Below are 19,872 nucleotides of genomic sequence, written 5' to 3'. Positions count from 1 at the left end.
TGTTTTGAGGTTTTAGTCTTAGTATTCAATGAAGTTATATTACAAACCAATCGTGATAAAAATGCTACTGGAGAAGAAAAAATACAAAATCTGATCAACCAAGGATCTAGCAGTACTCAAAAATATCACCATTCAATAGGGACTAATAATTCTGTATTATTTTTAGGGAAAAATCCACGACAAACGGATATCCAAGGACTACCTGTATTTAAAGGAAAAGTTCCAAGATGAACAAAGCACTGACTCCACAAGAAACAGATAAATCAGAGAAGACAGCTTTAAAACATTCTAATTAGTGGCCTCAAAAAGAGATGAAATCACAGCCACCCACCACAGAACACCTCATCACGGTAACAACACGGTGTCTTCTTCAAGAGGGAGACGCTGTGAACCTAGAATTCCATACTCAGGCAGACCACCAATAAAATGAGGAGACAGTAAGACATTTTTAGACATTCGATAATTTGGAAAGATCACCACCCCGATCCTTACGTGGGAGAAAAATGTTACATGCACATACTATACTGAGCATCTATGTATAACACACGTATCCTTTCCTCACCATGGAAAGTCTCTAGCAAATCACCAAAAAAAAAGAATCCAATAAAGAGTGATGGTGAACATAAACAATCGTAGAATATGACTCAGCAGCAGCAAAGGAAGTTAGATTCTCCTGCTCAAGGCACAGATAGGCACTTTCTCTCTGGGTCCAGTCACACAACTCAGTTTCACAGTGAATAAAAGTTACATAACCATAATTACAGGTGTACCTCGGAGATACTGCAGGTATCCAGACTAACACAATAAAGTGAATATTGCAATAAAGGAATCAAATGAACTTTTTGGTTTCCCAGTACATGTAAAAGTTACGTTTATACTGTACCGTAGTCTGTTAAATGTACAATAGCATTATGTCTCAAAAGTCAGTGTTTATACCTCAATTTAAAAATACTCTGTTGCTAAAAAAACGCTAACCGTCATCTGAGCTCTCAGTCAGTCAACTTTTTGCTGGTGGAGGGCCTGCCTCGATGGTACTGGCTGCTGACCTGGCAGGCGATGGGTGGAGGCTGGGGAGGCCGTGGGGACTTCTGAAAACAAGACAACAATGAAGTCTGCCACAGGGATGGACTCTCGGTCACGAACAACTTCTCTGTAGCCTGTGATGGTCTCCGATAGCATTTGGCCCACAGTAGAACTTCTTTGAAAATGGGAGCCCGGCCTCTCAAACCCTGCAGCCACGTCATCATGCTAAGTTTATGTGATCGGCTACGTCCTCTGTTGTCATGTCAACAATCTTCGTGGCATCTCCACCAGCAACAGATTCCATCTCAAGAGTCCACGTTCCACGTTCTTTGCTCACCCATCAGAAGCAACTCCTCATCCATTAAAGTTTTACCATGCAACTGCAGTAACTCAAATACAATAATCATGAAAAAGTTTGAAATACTGCAGGAATTAGCAAAATGTGACAGAGGCATGAAGTGAGCAAATGCTGTAACAAAATGGTGCTGACGGACTAGTTTTGACACAGGGCTGCCACGAACCTTCAATTTGTAAAAAATGCAGTATCTGTGAAGCGTAATAAAGTGAAGTGCAATAAAATAAGGTATGCCTGTAGTGTAAATGCCATTTATTAGCTTCCAATTCTTAGAACCAACTTAGACAAAACAAGGAAGACTTCATTATAGTCACAGAACAGGACATAAATGCCATAAGCTTTGACAACATAAAACTGGTAATTCCCCTAATTAACTCTTTAGTGAAAATTAATTTAAAAATGATGTCACAGATAAAAGAAAATGAAAGCAATTAAGTTATTTTATACATGAGTCCACCAACTACAGATTCCCCCCCTTACAGCTGGGAATACAAATTTAAAACTAATAAAACATGAACACGACAGGTTCGGCTGTGCAGTTATGGGAAAAAAAAAAAAAAACGCCATGGCTAAGTGTACTTTACTCCATCCTGGGAATGCATGAATGATTCACTAGCGTTATATATATTAATATAAACAATAAAAACTAAGCCTATCTAAGACAAAACTCACAACCTTCTTGATATATGTAATTACCATATTTCAACATTAATTTCTCATGAAAATTTTAAAACTATGAATAGAAATATATTCTGATATTAAAAATCCTTTCAAATCAATATTCAATTTTAGTGGGAAGTCTAAAATATGCTCTAAAATTTAAAAGTAAATTTTAAAAACTTATATAAATTAGGAGGAGAAAGACTTTTACTTTCTATGGCATACCATTCTGCACTGTTTCAATTTATTAAATCATGAACACATGTTATTTTTATAGTTTTAAAACTATTTCAAATAATAATAGCACTGGCCTAATATAAGTTTTGTGATTTATGTTCTGAGATTTTTAATACTTGGCACCAGGGGCAATCCTAAATCACAAAGAACTGTAACTTGGAACATCCATGACCACCCTCCACAAACTATTAGAGTTCAAGGTTACCAAAAAGTAACTAAAAAAATGTTCGTAAAGGAATTTTTAAAGAAAAATTGACTTATGATAGATGCATTGGAGTCAAAGAAACTCTCTGGGGAATTTAAAAACCAAAGCAGTTTCCAGTAGAACTCTTCATTAATAGCCCCAAAACTGGCCAATCCAGATGGCCATCCAGAGTGAACGAATAAACTGTGATACATGAATAAAATACCGTACAGGGCGCAGAAAAAACTAACAGCATAGATGGACCTAAATTACTTTTACTTGCAGTTACTTTTTTATTGTTGGTGAAACCTGAAACTTGCCATTTTAACCATTTTTAAGGATGGCCAGGAAAAAAGAGAAGACTCAAATTGCTAAAATTGAAATGAAAGAGGAGGCATTACTACAGATCTTAGAGAAATAAAAGGATTAAGAAATGCTATGAACAGACTCTATGCCAACAAATTTAATCGAGATAAAATGGACAAATTCCTGAAAAAGATAAAAATTACCAAACTGACTCACGAAGAAAGAGAAAGTGTGAATAGATCTATACCAAGTACAGGGGTTGAACCAATAGTCAAAAAACTAACCACAAAGAAAAGCTCAGATAGATTTCCAGGTGAATTCTATCAAACATTTAAAGAATTAATACAAAATTTTCACAAACTCTCACCAAAAAAAAAAAAAAACAAAAACAAAAACAAAACTGAAGAGAGAATATTTCCTAACTCATTCTATAAGGCCAGTACTACCCTGATAGCAAAACCAAAGACATTCAAGGAAAGAAAAAAACTGCAAACCAGTATTTCTTTTGATTATTCACGTAAAGATCCTCAACAAACTACTAGTAAACCAAATCCAGCCAACACTGAAAAACAATCATGCACCATGACCAAGTGGAATTTATCCCAAGAACATAAGGTTGGTTCAACATACAAAAATCAGTTAATGTAATACACTATACATCAACAGAATGAGAAACAAAAGCCACCTTATTATCTCAATGGACCCAGAAAAAGTAATTGACAAAATCCAACACCCTTTTATGGAAAAAACACTCAACGAACTAGAATAGAAGGAAACTTCCTCCACCTGATAAAGGGCATTGATGAAAACTCACAGTTTGGGGCCCCTGGGTGGCTCAAGCAAGTAAGCATCTGACTCTTGATTTCGGCTCAGGTCATGATCTCGTGGTTTGGGAGATTGAGCCTCATGTCGGGCTCTGCACTGATAGCACAGAGCCTGCTTGGGATTGTCTCTCTCCCTCTCTGCCCCTCCCCCATGCATGCGTGCGTGCGTGCGTGCGTGTGTGTGTGTTCTTTCTCTCTCAAAATAAATAAACCTAAAAGAAAAAAAAAACACCTCACAGCTAAAACTAAACTTAATGGAGGAAGACTCAGACGTTTTGTCAAGAATTTCCACTCTTACCACTTCTATTCTACATTGTGCTGGAGGTTCTAGCCAGGGCAATTAGGCAACGGAAAGAAGTAACATCCAGCCTGGAAAGGAAGAAGCAAAACTATCTCTATTCACAAGTGACATGATTTTATGTATAAAAATCCTAAGGAATCCACTAAAAACTATTAGAATAAATGAGTTCAGCAATTTTGCAGGATATGGGCTCAATATAAAAAGTTCAATTGTATCTGTATACGTTTACAATGAACAATCTGAAAATGAGATTAAGAAAACAATTCCATTTACGATAGCATTAAAAAAAACTTAGGAATAATTTAACAAAATAAGTGCAAACCTTATATTTTGTTTTGTGAATATAATTAATGCAACCAAATAAACACTTAAAATGTTAAAATGGAAAATTTTATTCTTATGTATTTTACCAATATGAAAAGGTTAAACTCTGAAAACTACAAAAATTTTTTTAAGTTTATTTATTAAGTAGTCTCTACTTGAACTCACGACCCTGCGATCAAGACCCGCATGCTCTTCTGACTGAGCCAGCCAGATGCCCCATGAAAACTACAAAATATTTTTGAAAAAAAATTTAAAAGATCTAGATAAATGGAAAAACATTATGTTCATAGATAGAAGACTTATATTGTTAAAACAGCAATACTCCCCAAATTAATCTACAGATTTGACGCAATCCCTATCAGAATCCCAGATGGCTTCTTTGTAGAAATTGACAAGTTGATGCTAAAATTCAAATGGAAATTCAAGGAACCCAAAAGAGTCAAAACAATCTTGAAAAAGAACAAAGTTGGAGGCATCATACTTCCTGAATTCAAAACTTACTACAAAGCAACAGTAATCAAGACACAGTTGGTACTGGCATAAGGATTGGCATAAATATCAACAGGACACAACTGAGAGCCCAGAATTAAACCAATACATTTATCAAATGATTGTGACAAGGAGACAAGACTATTCCATGGGGGGAAAGAACAGACTCTTCAACAAATGGTGCTGAGAAAACAGGACACCAACATGCGAGAGAAAGAATGTGGTCCCCTATCTCATACCATATACAAAAATTGACTCAAAATGGATCAAAGACCTAAAGGTAAGATCTGAAGCTACAAATCTCTTAGAAGAAAACACAGGTATAAATCTTTGTGACCTTGGATTTGGCAATGGATTCTTGGTTATGCCACCAAAAGCAACGAAAGGGAAGTTAAACTAAACTTCATCAAAATTAAAAACTTTTGTGCCATGGGGCGCCTGGGTGGCTCAGTCCTGGTTGGGTGTCCGACTTCAGTTTGGGTCATGATCTCACGGCTGGCGGGTTCAAGCCCCGTGATGGGCTGTGTGCTGACAGCTCAGAGCCTGGAGCCTGCTTCGGATTCTGTGTCTCCCTCTCTCTCTGCTCCTCCCCCACTCATGCTTTGTCTCTCTCTCTCTCTCTCTCTCTCTCTCTCTCTCTCTCTCTGTCTCTCAAAAATAAATAAACATTTTTAAAAAATTAAAAAAAAAAAAAAACTTCTGTGCCTCAAAGGAAACTATCAAGAATGTGAAATGACAACCCACAGTATAAAGGAAACTATTTGCAAATTATACATTTGATAAAGGCTCAATATCCAGAATATATAAAGAACTCTTACAACTCAACAAAGACAACACAATTTAAAAATGGACAAAAGAACAGATACTTCTCCAAAGAAGCCATAGCAATGGCCAATAAACACAAGAAAGGATGCTCAACACCATTGGCCTTTAGGAAAAAAGTAAATCAAAACTAAAATGAGAGGGCGCCTGGGTGGCTCAGTCATTAAGCCTGTGACTTCAGCTCAGGTCACAATCTCACAGCTGGTGAGCTCGAGCCCCGCATCGGGTAAAAATCACAAGCCCCAGATGAACCCCACTTCTCTCTCTCGCTCTGCTCCTTGCTCACTTGCACTAAAATGAGAGACCACTTCATGCCAACTAGGACGACTAGAATTTAAGAGACAAACAATACCAATTGTTGGTAAGGATATGGAGAAACTGGAACCTTTACATGCTTCTATGGAAAACAATCCGGCAGTTCCTCAAAATGTTAAGCACGGAGTTACCGAATGATCCAGCAATTCTACTCCCACGCATACACCCAAGGGAAATGAAAAACGTATGTCCACACAAAAGTTGGTGCGTTAATGTTCACAGCAGCATTCTTCACAACGGCCAAAAGGTGGAAACAACCCACACATCCACCAACTGCTGAGTGAATAAACAAGTGGACTATCCGTGTCACAGAATGTTATCTGGAACAGAAAGGAACAAAATACAGAGACACCCCGAAATACATGATGCTAAGTAAAAGGAATCAGTCACAAAAGACCACATATTGGGGCGCCTGGGTGGCTCAGTCGGTTAAGCCTCTGACTCTTGATTTTGGCTCATGTCATGATCTGATAGTGCATGAGACTGAGACACATCTCTGAAAGCACAGAGCCTGCTTGGGATTTTCTCTCTCCCTCTCTCTGTCCCTCCCCTGCTCGTGTTCTCTCTCTCTCTCAAAATAAGTAAAAAAATTTTTTAAGACCACATACTGTAAGACTACATTTATATGAAATGTCCAGGGGGCGCTTGGGTGGCTCAGTCGGTTGGGCATCCGACTTCGGCTCAGGTCATGATCTCACGGTTCATGGGTTTGAGCCCCATGTCGGGCTCTGTGCTGACAGCTCGGGGCCTGGAGTTGCTTCGGATTCTGTATCTCCCTCTCTCTCTGCTCCTCCCCTGCTCTCACTCTGTCTCTCTCTCACTCTCTCAAAAATAAACAATGATTAAAAAAAAATTTTTATATGAAATGTCCATAACAGGTAAATATATAATGAGATGAGATCAGTGGAAAGGAGGGAGGTGGGGTGACAGCTAAAGAGTACAGGGCTTCTTTCAGAGGTGATGAAAATGTCTGCAATTACAGAGTAGAGATGATTGCACAACTCTATTAATATAGTCTACTGGACTGTACCATTTAAACAGGTAAAATGTATGTGAATTATATATATCTCAATAAAGCTGTTACCAAAAAAAGAAAGAAAAAGTAAATAAATCATCTGCTAATTGTAAAAGGCAGAGAAATGTTTCTTTCCAACTAAAGTAAGCTTAATCAGCTATGTAATTTAAATTTCTCTCATATTGCTGATAGACAGCAGCTTTTGTTTCAGTAACCATCTTAACATATTATTTCACAAGGATTATCAAAACTTCAAAAATGCAAACCTTGCTTTTTATTTTTTTTTTATTTTTTTTTTCAACGTTTATTTTTATTTTTGGGACAGAGAGAGACAGAGCATGAACGGGGGAGGGGCAGAGAGAGAGGGAGACACAGAATCCGAAACAGGCTCCAGGCTCTGAGCCATCAGCCCAGAGCCCGACGCGGGGCTCGAACTCACGGACCGCGAGATCGTGACCTGGCTGAAGTCGGACGCTTAACCGACTGCGCCACCCAGGCGCCCCCAAACCTTGCTTTTTAAAAAAATAAATATTTCTAGAAGAAAACATATCCAGGCTTATCAACTTTGGTTACATAAAACCATAATAATGCTGATGTTTTCAGAAACACTTCTTGTCCTGATACAGTCTAATATAAAAATGCCATCCCTGACACTTGAATTAACTGCTGAAACTGGGACTAGAGCACTCCCAGTAATGTCCCAATTTGCTGCTAATTAGACAATATATCCCACATACCCGAAAGCAGTGTTTCATCGACATTTTCCCAGATTAACTTTAAAGGTACATCAGAGGGGCACCTGGGGGGCTCAGTCAGTTAAGCATCCAACTCTTGGTTTTGGCTCAGGTCATGATCTCATGGTTGGTAGGTTCAAGTCCGGTATTAGGATTCTCTCTCTCTCTCCCTGTCTCTCTGCCCCTCCCCTGCTCCCTCACTCTCTCTCAAAATAAATAAATAAACATTAAAAAAAAATAAAGGCACATCAAAAAGGTGGTTTGTTAATACACTTACAGACTTTTCAACAATCTGATCTCAAATACTTAGAGTTAAAAAATGGAGCAAATCCATTTGTGACAGAGCTGCAAAATTATTTTTAAAGGATTGCTGTATACCCATTAATTATGAAATCAACATCTTTCTCAACAGTGAAGAACAGAAATACTATTTCCAGGGGTGCCTGGCTGGCTCAGTCGGTAGAGCATGCAACTCCTGATCCTGGGGTCATGAGTTCAAGCCCCACCTTGAGCATGGAGCCTACTTTAAAAAAAAAAAAAAAAAAAAAATTAAAAATAAATAAATAATACTATTTCCAGTTAAAAATATATTTTTATAATATACTTAATATAGAAGTTGAAAAATAAATTCAACTCCCTGATTTTACTTTTTTTAAACAAAAAGAGAGAAATCCAATGATTTCAGTTTAATTCTTTCACAGGAAAAGGGTAAAGTACAACAGCCTTAAAATGGAATTAGGGTGTCACGGTAAAGGAGGTCTATTTACCTTTGGATTTCATTTCTGTTATTTATGTTTTTAGAAAATTATGAGTGGCAAGAACATTTCTCCTTCTGCTCTTGATTTTAAATTGGTGATATCTTCCTACAGACCAAGAACTTGGAGTTAAACAGAATCACCTCTGTGTCACTTAAAGAAAGGTCAAAGATAGGGGCGCCTGGGTGGCGCAGTCGGTTAAGCGTCCGACTTCGGCCAGGTCACGATCTCGCGGTCCGTGAGTTCGAGCCCCACGTCGGGCTCTGGGCTGATGGCTCAGAGCCTGGAGCCTGTTTCCGATTCTGTGTCTCCCTCTCTCTCTGCCCCTCCCCCGCTCATGCTCTGTCTCTCTCTGACCCAAAAATAAATAAAAAATGTTGAAAAAATTTAAAAAAAAAAAAAAGAAAGGTCAAAGTTTACACACATGGCCCGAGTCACAAACACCCAACTGCAAACATCTCCACGCTATGGTCTCCAGAGGTCCCTCCTGGCTTCACCCCTGCGCCCACCCTAGAGTAGCCGGTTAGCAGCAATCTGAATAAGCATTCTCCAGGCACCCCTCTTTCTGTTTTCAGTGCACCCCTATCATGTAACTCCCGTTTCTTCACATCCCTTTTCCCTCTTCCTCTCCCTGTCCCACTAGAATGCAGTTCCTAGAGGAAAACCTGCCCTCCCACATTTCCATGTCTTCCTTCTACTTAGGGGAGAAGCTTTCTAATAAATGAGTAAGTATAGGAATAGAAATGCCAATACATCCAAGTCTATCCTGACTTCATACAGAAATGAAAAATAGGGTACCTTTCAGAAAACCTACCTTATCTTTACGCCATCTGGAAACCCTAGTAGAATGACAGCGTATGACTACAACGGGACACAGCTTCATGGATAACATGAGCTCCAGGAGAACAGGTATTCCGTTAACCACTGCAGTGCCTGGCACTTTTCAGGTCCTTAAAAAAATACTTGTTGAACGAATGACAGATGACAGCAGCCTAGAAATGTTAACGTAATCTTGCACAGTGGGAAAAGAAAGTGGCCAAGTGGTAACTAATTTAGCAAAGCTAGAAAACCAAAAGTTATTGCATGTGAGGTAGGGGTTAGGCGGCTCAGGAATGATTAGAAGCACCGGGATCTCTGGGGGTCCAAACAGTAACAGAAAGAAAACGGGACTGGCTTCAAATCTATAGGAGCAGCAGCTACACCCCAGAACTCCTTCTGTCCCTTCCCCATCAACTCTCCACCTTATCCCACCTTCCCCAAAAGCCGGCATATCCACAATACCCCCCAGTGCCCAAACAGGACCAGAAACACCACTCTGCGGGAACTGACAGGTCCAGAGAAAAAATTAGCAACTTCTGGTAGTACCTCTCAAATTGGTGGGCCCCTGTCCTATCTCCTAATGGTGAGACTCCACACAAAGTTTGTCCACGCACACGGGGAGTTTTCAATCGGTCCACTCGCAATTACGAAAAGACAGCCCAGCCAACGATCAGCAGACATTCAGAGAAAAGGTTCTGACATCAAAGACAAGGAGCAAAGCAAAAAGAGAAGGAAAACTCAGAAGAAAGAGACAACGCAGGAAAGAGAAGAAAATGTCGACATAACACCTACGTGTGCACAGAAATCAACACAAAATGAACAAAAAGAAATGTTTAAAAAAAGTGCATCGCTTTCACGAAACAAAAACAGGATGTTATAAAAAGGAATGCTGAGAGCAAACGTGAAAAATATCACAGCAGAAATAAAAGCAATGTAAGGACTAGAAGACACAGTTGAGGACCTCTTCCCAAAAAATCAGAACAAACAGATAAATGAATGGAAAAACGCAGGAAAAGGAAATTAGCAGCACACTCTAGAAGGTCCAACACCTGAATAATAGGAGATCACAAAGGCTACAATGGAGAAATCAGAGAAGAAACCATCAAGAGACAGTATGGAAAGCTTCCAGAGCCATAGGACCCAGTGTCCCCACCCGAAAGACCCACCAAGGAGAGCTAAGGTTAGTGAAAAGAAGACCGAGAGTTTCCAGACAAGTCACACAAAGTCTGGGGGATCACAATGGGGTCGGGCTGCTCATTACTAACAGCAGAAGGTGGACAGTAATGGAGAAACGCTTTCACACTCCTGGGGAAAAATTACTTCTACCCTAGAATTCAATAGCCAGGCAGACTGTCATTCACGTGTAAGGAAGAAGCCTTTTCAGGCAGACCTTTTCAGGTCTCAAAAAATGATCTCTTGATGAACCTTTTCTCAGGGAAGCCCTTCTTCTAGCTCTACCAAAAGGAAAAGGGTATGAAATCCAGAAAGGGGAATTCAACAGAAAGACACCAAAAAAGTCCCCGTAAGGAATGAAGAGAAGTCCTAGGAATACTGCTAAGCAGTGGGCTCAGAGCGCAATGGGCCTACACAAGAGGAAAACAAAAGGCTTTGAGGGGTGGAAGGTGACAGGCGGGGCGAGGCGGGGGACGAGGGGCTCCAGTTACAAAGCTGGGCCTGTACTGAGCACTGTACATGGGCATCTAAGCTAAAGGGAGAAAACATAATGCATTCCAATCAACACAGAAATAATTCCGTCTCGGTCAAGACAGGGCACTAACTGCACCCCATGTGGCTCAGTTGTTAAGGTATTTATTTGCCTAATGATAACATAAACACTACCAACTTAAACAGAAATTCTTATGTAACCATATTTGGAAAAAGGAAGAGAGGGGACAGGCAGGGAGGGAAGGAATATAAAAGTTCTACAGCCTTCTTTCCCTCAACAGAAGTCAACGGAGAAGTCAGAAAGTGAGCAGTACAAGCACGCTTTACAGAGGCATGGAATCGGAGGCAAGAATTGCTAAATAACCAGATCCAAGATGCTTGCTCTCTCCCACAGGAACACGGCACCTACTGCCTAGGATGAAGATGCTGGGCTGAGGGCAGAAGGCCCTGGTCCCTGAAGACTTCCTGGCACGGGCTGCTGCCTTACCCTGCACTGCCCACAGGCCAATTCCACACGAGATACAAGTCACCCTGATTTGGGTTCAGTTGCCGTTATTTGGTTGTCACTGGCCGCTGAATGTGATCTGAGACAGGGGATTATTAAACAGAAACAGAGGGGCTGGAAGTGGCTGCTTGTGAAAGTCCGAACCCAGAGTTACTAAGTAAATGCATTACTTTAATAAAGGTAACGTTATATTTGGAGAAAATCACTCCACACTATGGTCGGAAGTGCCGTCAATCTCAACTTCTACAACTAAGGTTAGATGGGTCTTTCTTGGTCAATTTTACCTGATTTATTAAACGTTAACAGAGTATGAAGTATTAAAACGAGGGAATGATGGAATGAACAGCCGGGTTTTTTGTTCTGTTTTGTTGTTTTAATGTTTGTTTATTTTTGAGGGAGACAGAGTGTGATGGGGGAGGGGCAGGGAGAGGGAGACACAGAATACGAAGCAGGTTCCAGGTTCTGAGCTGTCAGCACAGAGCCCGACACAGGGCTTGAACTCATGGACTCCGAGATCATGACCTGAGCGGAAGTCGGACGCTTAACCGACTGAACCACCCAGGGCATCCCAACAGCAGGATTTTAGGATGCCTGGTGGAGGGAGTTAAATCCTACAGCAAGAAAGGAATTCATTTGGTTCTGTGGACTTGAGAGCTTCAGCGAGGCAGGTGCTGATGGGAACGAGGGGAAAGCTACAATAAAATAGGGGTTTCAAAGCAGGTGTCTGAGAGGCAGTCCCAGGCTAATGGTGGTCCCGTGGAGAAGAGAACCCCCACCAGAAGCTGGCTCTGAAATGATCAGGGAAAATGTCAAGAGCCTCGGTTACCCAAGGGCAGCAGGGACAGGGGTGGAGGGCAGATCAGGTGATCGCTCAAATCCCTAACAGTGTTTGAACCCAGGACTCTGACTGCGGAGGCTGGAGAAATCACTGCGTCCCAGTGACATTAGGAGTAACCTTACAGTAAGGTCGTCTGTCTCCAAAGCAGCTCCAATACAAAGACAGGATTGGACTGAAACATGATTCGATTCCAATTTCTCTCCGAGTTTCTAATTCTTTCCGAAAGATAACAAAACCCAAAGTCTCTTATGATACAACTGATCCTTTTTGCAAAATTTTAATCTGAGAACAATTTTGTTGCCAGTTACCTACCAGTGAAACTGACCAAAAACCTAATATACAACACAGATTGTTCAAATCATGCTGTAAAGTACGACCTTTATTTCATAGTTAGTATCCATCTGTCCTCAAAAAAAATAGTTGTCTCTGGCAGATTTTTAAGTCCGTATATATATAATTCAGATGGTCAAAACACTTCCGATTTTAAATCTAAGGAAAGTGTTATTTTCCTCTCATCCATCTCTAAGAGATAAGAGAGTATTTGTGTGAGCTTTTCACACAAATTTAAGGTAACCTTACCATACTGTCATTCTGGACCGTTCTAAGAAGCTAAGAATCAAACCTAAACTCGGGACAGGGACTAAAAGGTGTTATGTTATGGGGATTTGTTAGATGATGTGATTAGAGTTTTCGTGGGTTTTTAAAAAACTCTTTCAAAATTTCTTTAATTTTACTTTTTCTCCTTTTAGATTAAAAAAAAAAAAAAGGTAAAAATCTCTATCTGGTTTCTTCCAGCAAGATCCTTTTACCTTATTAGTCTCAAAAAATACTTTTTGTCTCTTTACCAAGAAAAGCACTCAACGGTTTCACCGTACTTAATATAGTTTGGAATTAACAGCCCTGTTTGCTCATGTGTTTATCCAGCATCACAGACGTCAGCACACACGGCAGACTTCTGAGGGCAGCAGGCTCTGCGACAGGAAGGGGGAAGAGGCAGGAGGAGCCACCCCAGCAAGCCCGTCCTAGTGGGATTATTTTGCCTCAGGTGCACTTGAGTTGTCTGCTTGCCCAGCAATCGGCTGCACATCATCAACTTTCTCAAGGGGCTCACGCAGTGGTATCCTGTTTGAGAGCAATTCACTCCAATTCCAGTGTTTTTATTTAAGGCCTAGATGTACAACAGACACTGCTGTTTACCGCAAAACCCAATTCGTGGATGAGGTTTTAGGAGAAAAAAAGGGAAGGCTGGCTTGTTAACGTTTAATGGTTTCAACCGCCTCATCACATGCCGTGTAGTCAAACACCGTGCGTTTCAAATAGCTACTTACAAGTCACATTAATTTTTATTATGCAAACCCAACATTTGGGTTTGACTCCCTCGAATTCAGATCTTATTCACGAGACCTACTTCTCAAGGCGTTCCCACGCGATGCACATTCTACCTGAAGAAACCAGTGAGACTAAAATGTACACTGAGATGTTTAGCACCACCAGTTAAGCCTACTGGTATAAAATTTGAGGAGAGCCATCCCACTCACAGCTGGGGCTGGGGACCCCATGCCAACAGCTACAGGAATTCACATGGACGACAGAGAGCTCTCGGAAGGTACTGCTGCATTCGTAACGAGAAAAGCCACAAACGAGGAAATTAAAGAGGGCTAGCAAAGATTAATTCTATTCCTTTAGAGGAAGTACAGTGGCAGGGTAAAGGAAGGTGGCCCGGACCACAAATCGGGAAACCCACACTGAGGTGTGCACCCACAGGGCGTGCCTGCACCAGACGTGGGCTCTAGGCTTCCCACCTGGTCTGCAGGCCACACGAGAGCCAGAGCACAGGCCCCTGTGGTCCAGCCAATGCCAACAGGTGGGGACTTCAAACATCATCTTCATCTAGCTGCAACACGAGCCATTATACTTAAGCCATGAAAAAAAAAAATTAACACGTGAAAATATTTTTATATAACAAAGATAAAAGTTAACAGATAACAACTTCACCTCCTTTACTCGTGTTTGTGCTGTTTACTTGTAGAAATTTCGAAGTGCTTCATAGTGTTCTATTTTAAATGGTATCCAATTTGCATTAAAATATAGTTTAAAGAAATACACAGGCAAAGCAAGGTATTTCCAAGTTTAAATTAAGGTCCAGGATTTCAGAGAGGAAAACTAATCAAACTATAAACATAATCAAGGGAAAATTAAAGACCTGCAATGAAGGCCAAGAGGACTCTGGTCCCGTGCAACCACTGTGGCAATAAGAAAATAAGAGCCAGGAAGTCTGCTTTTAAAACTTAAGAACTTGAGGGGTCCCTGGGTGGCTCAGCCGGTTAAGCGTCTGACTTCCACTGGGGTCGTAATCTCCTGGTTTGTGGGTTCCAGCCCCGCACTGGGCTCTGTGCTGACAGCTCAGAGCCAGGCGCCTGCTTCGGATTCGGTGTCTCCTCTCTCTCTCTCTCTCTGCCCCTCGTCCACTCACACTCTTCTCTCTCTCTGTCCCTCAAAAATGAAATAAATGTTTAAAAAAATTTTTAAAAAAACCTTAAAAACTTGAATACCTGTACTTTCCAAATTTCCCCAAAGATTCCTCCCTAAGTGTCAAAATCTGGGCTGAATAAGCTGTGTTTCTTCATTAAGTTTCAAGATTTCTACCTAATTGTCATTCGACACACCTACCTAGCAAGATTTGGGAGGTGGGCAGAGGCTGGCCCTCTGCAGGACAGGACTCCACACACTGGAAGTTTCAAACATCATGCAGGGGGTGACTCCAACGACTCAACAACCCCCAGGCGGATGGATAGCTTCTATCTGTTTCCAGAGGAGAAGTAATTCCTCTTGGAAGTCAGGGCGCCTAATAAGGCTCCACAGTTCCACCTGACGGACCATTTTTCACCTTCCAAAGGCAGTTACTAGGCGTTCTAAGTACACTAAAGTATGACTGCACATAATCTTAACCAGTAACGCACCTGTGTAGAGTTACAATGGTGTATGATGTTAACGTGCATGAAATTCAATACTTCTATTCTAGAAGTAGTGTTTAGTAGTATTAGTAACTCATTAAAATGCCACCTTAAACTTAAGACCATTTTTCTTCCCTGTAATTTAAGCTTTACACTTCTGTGCAAGCTGAGTTGTTAGGACGACGTAGCTTATTTGCAATCATAATTTCCAAAGAGCCAGAATCCAATTTTGAAAATATTTCTAAATTCTAGCACACAGCTTCTGTCCAGATTTGGAAAGGTCAAATCTCATAAGACCTCCCCACATGCTGAGAAGAGCCTGCTCGTGCGAAGCCCACCAGCTCTCGGAGGGGCTGGTACCGTCGGGTGGTGTGCAGACTACGCAAGAACCCCAGATGTATAGGCTGTCCAGCTCTCAGACGAAGCCCCACAGGGGCGCTACTCAGCTCGCAGGCCAGAGGCCAGCTGCAGCGCACAGTACCACCAGCACTGCCCTCCCTCTGCTTCCTTCTTTCAGTCCCACTTTTACTCACACGCCGGCACCGAGTCGACCTGACGGTCGGTCTGTCTGGATGTCAAGATCCAATGCCTCAGAAAGGCAAGGCAAATACAATATTCAGAAGGCTCAAATGTACCAAGCGCCAGACTGTGAAAGTGAGTTATTTGGTTGGAAACCAGGTCACTGACAAAGGACCCCGGAAAGTAAATACTCTCATTTCACTGATGTTGTAAATAACCAAGAATGGTGGTCCCCACCGAAATAAAGCATAAGGGGCTGTCTTGGGGCTCTGGACCTCCTTTCTGCCTCTGCTCTCACAAAACATCATTTCACCATAGGGCAAAACACAGAAGCCGTCTAGAGAATATCTCAACTTGAGTACTGTGAGTAAACAAAACCCCACATTCCAGTCGCCATTCTGGCAGAGTAGGAGGCCTCACCTGAGAACACATTTGTTTCTTCACGTAACTATCAGCTTCGTCGGGCCCAAAGATTAGAAATCACCGGCTCAAACTGCACAGCCCCAACCCAATGACGCAAGTGACCCAAGGGGAGGGTCTGCATGGTCTGCCCTGAACGTGAGCACTGTGCATCTTCCTACCAGGTCGTTCCAGGGGAGTCTCAGGGTCTTGACAGGATGTCCACGTTAGAGAGGAAGTGAAAGGGTTTTACTTGAGGCTTGTAGCTATCTTCGGGATTCTTATGATCGTCAAACGGCCTAATCGAACGTTTATCCTACTAAAGCTAAGTACGTTATTTGATCAATGATCACAGTCCTATAGATCCTTGAATAAACTACAGAAAGCACGCAGAGATCTGAGGAAGAAAGTTTTTAAACGTCTTCCGTATACTGACAGTTGCAGCTACGCCCAACATATTACAAGAATCTAGCACAATTAACGTGAAAAAAAAAATCCATTTGCTCTCGCAAAATAAGGCTTTTAACCTGAAAACTCCCTTGGAGGTGCCACAGTAAAGGGTGTTCAGGCCCTGGACGTCAAGGGGGTGTAGGCTGGCTGTCACCCTTAGAATTGGTCTCCCCGGAAATGCACATGCGAGTAGGGGGGCCCACCCACCGGGCGGTGTAGGAGGCAGACGCAAAAATCACGCGCGGCTGCCCCCGCAAGCCAGCAGGGCGTGCGGGGGCGGAGGCGGGGAGGGGGGGGCCTCCACGCCAACTCCGGACCCCAGAGCGAGGGGCGGGGGCGGATTTCCCGGGGAGTGCTGCAGGAAATGATATCCAGACTCGGAGGGTGGATCTAGGAAGCGGCCCGGGCGATGGCCGGCGGCGGGGAGCGAGTGGGGGTGGGAACGGAGGATGTGGCTCCCAGGGGCAGGATGAGGGGGCGGGACGGCCGAACGCGGGTGCGCCAGGGCCGAGGAGGAGGGCAGGGAGGGGATCGCCAGCCGCTGAGGGGCGAGGGCGCGAGGAGCGGCCTTAGAGGAAGGGGGCGGCGGGGCTGGGGGCTTGGAGAGGCCGGAGCGGAAGCCCGAGGGCGGGGAGGAGGAGCGGGCCGGGGTCGGAGGGGCGGAAGGGCAGGCCGGAGCCCCGCGCGCACTTACCCCACTCGAGGAACTCGGCCACATACTTGTCGCGCCGCAGGGCCGAGTGGCTGCACTCGGTGTACAGACAGACGAGCACGTCGAGCAGCGTCTCCACACTCAGGGCGCTCTCGTTGCGCCAGGGCCCGTCCAGGAGCAGCTGCTCCAGCTTCTTGAGCCGCACCTTGGCCGACATGGTGCCGCGCGGCCCGCTCCCAACGCGCCGGACTCTCGCTGCCCGCTCGGCCAGTCCGTCAGGGCGAGCCCTCGGGGGCCCGGTAGCCGCGAGTCCCGGCAGCAGCGGCGCCTCGTTGCCGCCCCGTCCGCGTCGTCGCGCCCCGGCCTAGGCCGACATCTTGGGCTCGGTCCCGGCGGCGCAGCGTCTGGGGCGCCGGGCCCCGCGGGTCCATGGGCCGGTCTCCTCCCCTCGGCGCCGCCGCCCGCCCCGCCCGCCGCGGCCCGCCCTCGCCTCGCCCTGCCGCCCGCCGCGCGCCCTTCAGCCCCGCCCGCGGCCGCGCCCTCCTCGCCTTCGCCGCCGTCCGCCGACCTGGAGCGCCGCGGAGCGGAGCGCAGCGCAAGCCCGGCCGGCGCCCGAGCCCCGACCCCAGCCCCGACCCGGCGGCCCAGCCCCGCGGCCCGCAGCCAACCAGGGCGCGGCCAGCGCGGGCGCAGCCAACCACGGCGGGGCCGGCCGCCGCCGCGCTGACCTCAGCGCGCCGCCCCGCCCCTGCGCTCCCGGCTCCCGGCTCCGGCTCCCGGCGGGATGGGACCTCGCCGCTTGCCGTAGGGCGGCCGGGATGCTGGGAAGGCCAGGCGGCGGGGGCGGGGCGAGCGCCGAGCCAGTGCGCCGCCGAGATTGCGCGCCCGCGCGTGCGCCGACTGGGCCCGGGAGGCGTGCGCCAGCGCTTCGTGGACGGGTCCCGGGTGTGCGGGGTCTGCGCTCGCGCAAGCGCGCGTCTCGGGCCCCGAAGGGGAAACCCCTTGCTTGCTGGGGTGGAGGGGGCTTCGGCGGAGAGACCCGCTGGTTTAAAACCTGGGCGCGGCCGGGCTCGGAGCGGCCCTGGAAAGCGGGGGCCTGCCTGACTTGAACGCGAGCCCGCGCGGCCCGGACTGGGCGGAGGCCCCTGCAGAGCGGCGACCCAGCGGGCCACCCTGCACCTCGTGAATTCGTGGTGCCCCCGCAGTGGCCACTTCAGATTCCGCCGTCCAGCCTACCCCAACCGCAAACAAATGTCTTAGCCTGACACTTGGGTAGGAGGCGGCCGGCTGTCTCCAGGCTGGGTGTCCCGGGAGAGTCTCTGCTTCCCTGAGATTGTGGGTGCATTTGGGTGGCTGGCGGAAGGAAGGTGATGGAGAATTCCCCCACCCAAACCGACCCTTGGCGTCAGGACAGCAGGGGCCGCCTGGAGCTCGTGCGAGGGCACTGAGGCCACGGGCTGGGTGAGAGCCGGAGCGAGGGTGCAGGGCCGTGGGAACCCTGACCCCAGGAATTGGGTGGGGGCTTAGGTGGATCCGGGGCACGGAGGTAGAGCAGGTAGAGCTTTGAAGGCGCGAAACTGAAGGCAAAACTAATCTGGGGAGACAAATCAGAATCGTGGCTACCCCTGTGGAGGAAGTATTGACTGCAAAGGGGTAGGAGGGAGCCATCCTGGCTGCTGGAAGTGTTCTGTAATTATATTGAGGCGTTGGTTATACAGCACTACATATAAGTAACATTCTTCAAACCGTACGCATCACTGTATATGTTACACCTTTATTTAATTTTTTGAGAGAGAGTGTGCGAGCAGGGGAGCGGCAGAGAGGGAGAGAGAATCCTAAGCAGGCTACACACCCAGCGCAGAGCTGGCCTCGGGGCTTGATCTGAGGACCCTGGGATCATGACCTGAGCCAGAATCAAGAGTTGGCTGCTCAATGGACTGAACCACCTAGGAACCCGGTCCCTTAATTTTTAAAAGTCAGGCAAAAACTATCTTTTGGTGTTAGAGTTCAGAGTAGACGTTATGAACCGGAGGCTAGGAACATTTTGTGTCTTGACCAGACCCATCTTGTAACACAGATCTATACATACATATAAATTAAACCGCGTTCTAAATATTTGTGCACTTCATATGTATGATACTTCAACGTACAAATTATAAGGGAGGAGGTGGGACTGAGCAGACCACCTGGCTCAAACCCAAAGGTTTCCCACTGGTTTTAAGCTAAAGACCAAATTCTTTACCTTGGTTTTTTGTTTTTTTTGTTGTTTTTTTTTTTTTTGTTTTTTAAGAGGGAGGCAGATGCTTAACTGACCCAGCCACCTAGGTTCCTCTACCTTGGCTTTTAAGTAGGGTGATGAGGTTGAATTTGTCTGGGACAGTCACCATTCTTTGTCTTTGTCCCAATGGAAGTATAACAGTATCCATTCCCCTAGGGTCCCTATTTGGACTGTGTATTCTTTGGTCTCCAGACTCAGCAGGCTGTCTGGCCCTGCTCCACCCTCTACCCCTATTCTTACTCTCTTTACTCTCTGACTCCAGTCTCACTGACCTTGCTGCCCCTCAACTGATTCTGCCCCCCTCCTGCCTCAGGGCCTTTGCACTTACCAAGACTTACCATTTTGTCTGCACTTACCATTTTGTCTGCTCAACCTAAAGCCATTTCAGCATTGCCCATTCCAGGACAGTTTTGCCTTACAATAAGACCTACCCAGTATTTCAGTGAGTC

The 19,872-nt window shown here is 45.1% G+C and overlaps 1 protein-coding gene across 2 annotated transcripts in view; it reads right to left on the bottom strand.

Annotated features, from left to right (window-relative positions):
- Nucleotides 1-17,788, bottom strand: part of CDC42BPB (CDC42 binding protein kinase beta) — a 103,433-nt gene extending 85,645 nt beyond the window's left edge. Inside the window, exon 1 of one of the 2 annotated variants that reach the window (XR_015251993.1) lies at nt 17,188-17,788. Coding sequence is in view for 1 of the 2 variants with exons in the window: in XM_086708750.1 (XP_086564876.1) it covers nt 17,188-17,362 (175 nt within the window). In the remaining variant the exon portion in view is untranslated. The remainder of the gene's footprint in view (nt 1-17,187) is intronic. The other variant, XM_086708750.1, reaches the window with a different exon arrangement.
- Nucleotides 17,789-19,872: the final 2,084 nt, after the last annotated feature.

This window comes from Puma concolor, chromosome B3, assembly GCF_028749965.1.
Source record: "Puma concolor isolate L17-30 chromosome B3, mPumCon1.1.hap2, whole genome shotgun sequence".
NCBI classification, from domain to species: domain Eukaryota; kingdom Metazoa; phylum Chordata; class Mammalia; order Carnivora; family Felidae; genus Puma; species Puma concolor.
Note: the sequence above shows the minus strand (reverse complement) of the source record. Positions and strands in the feature narration are given on the sequence as shown.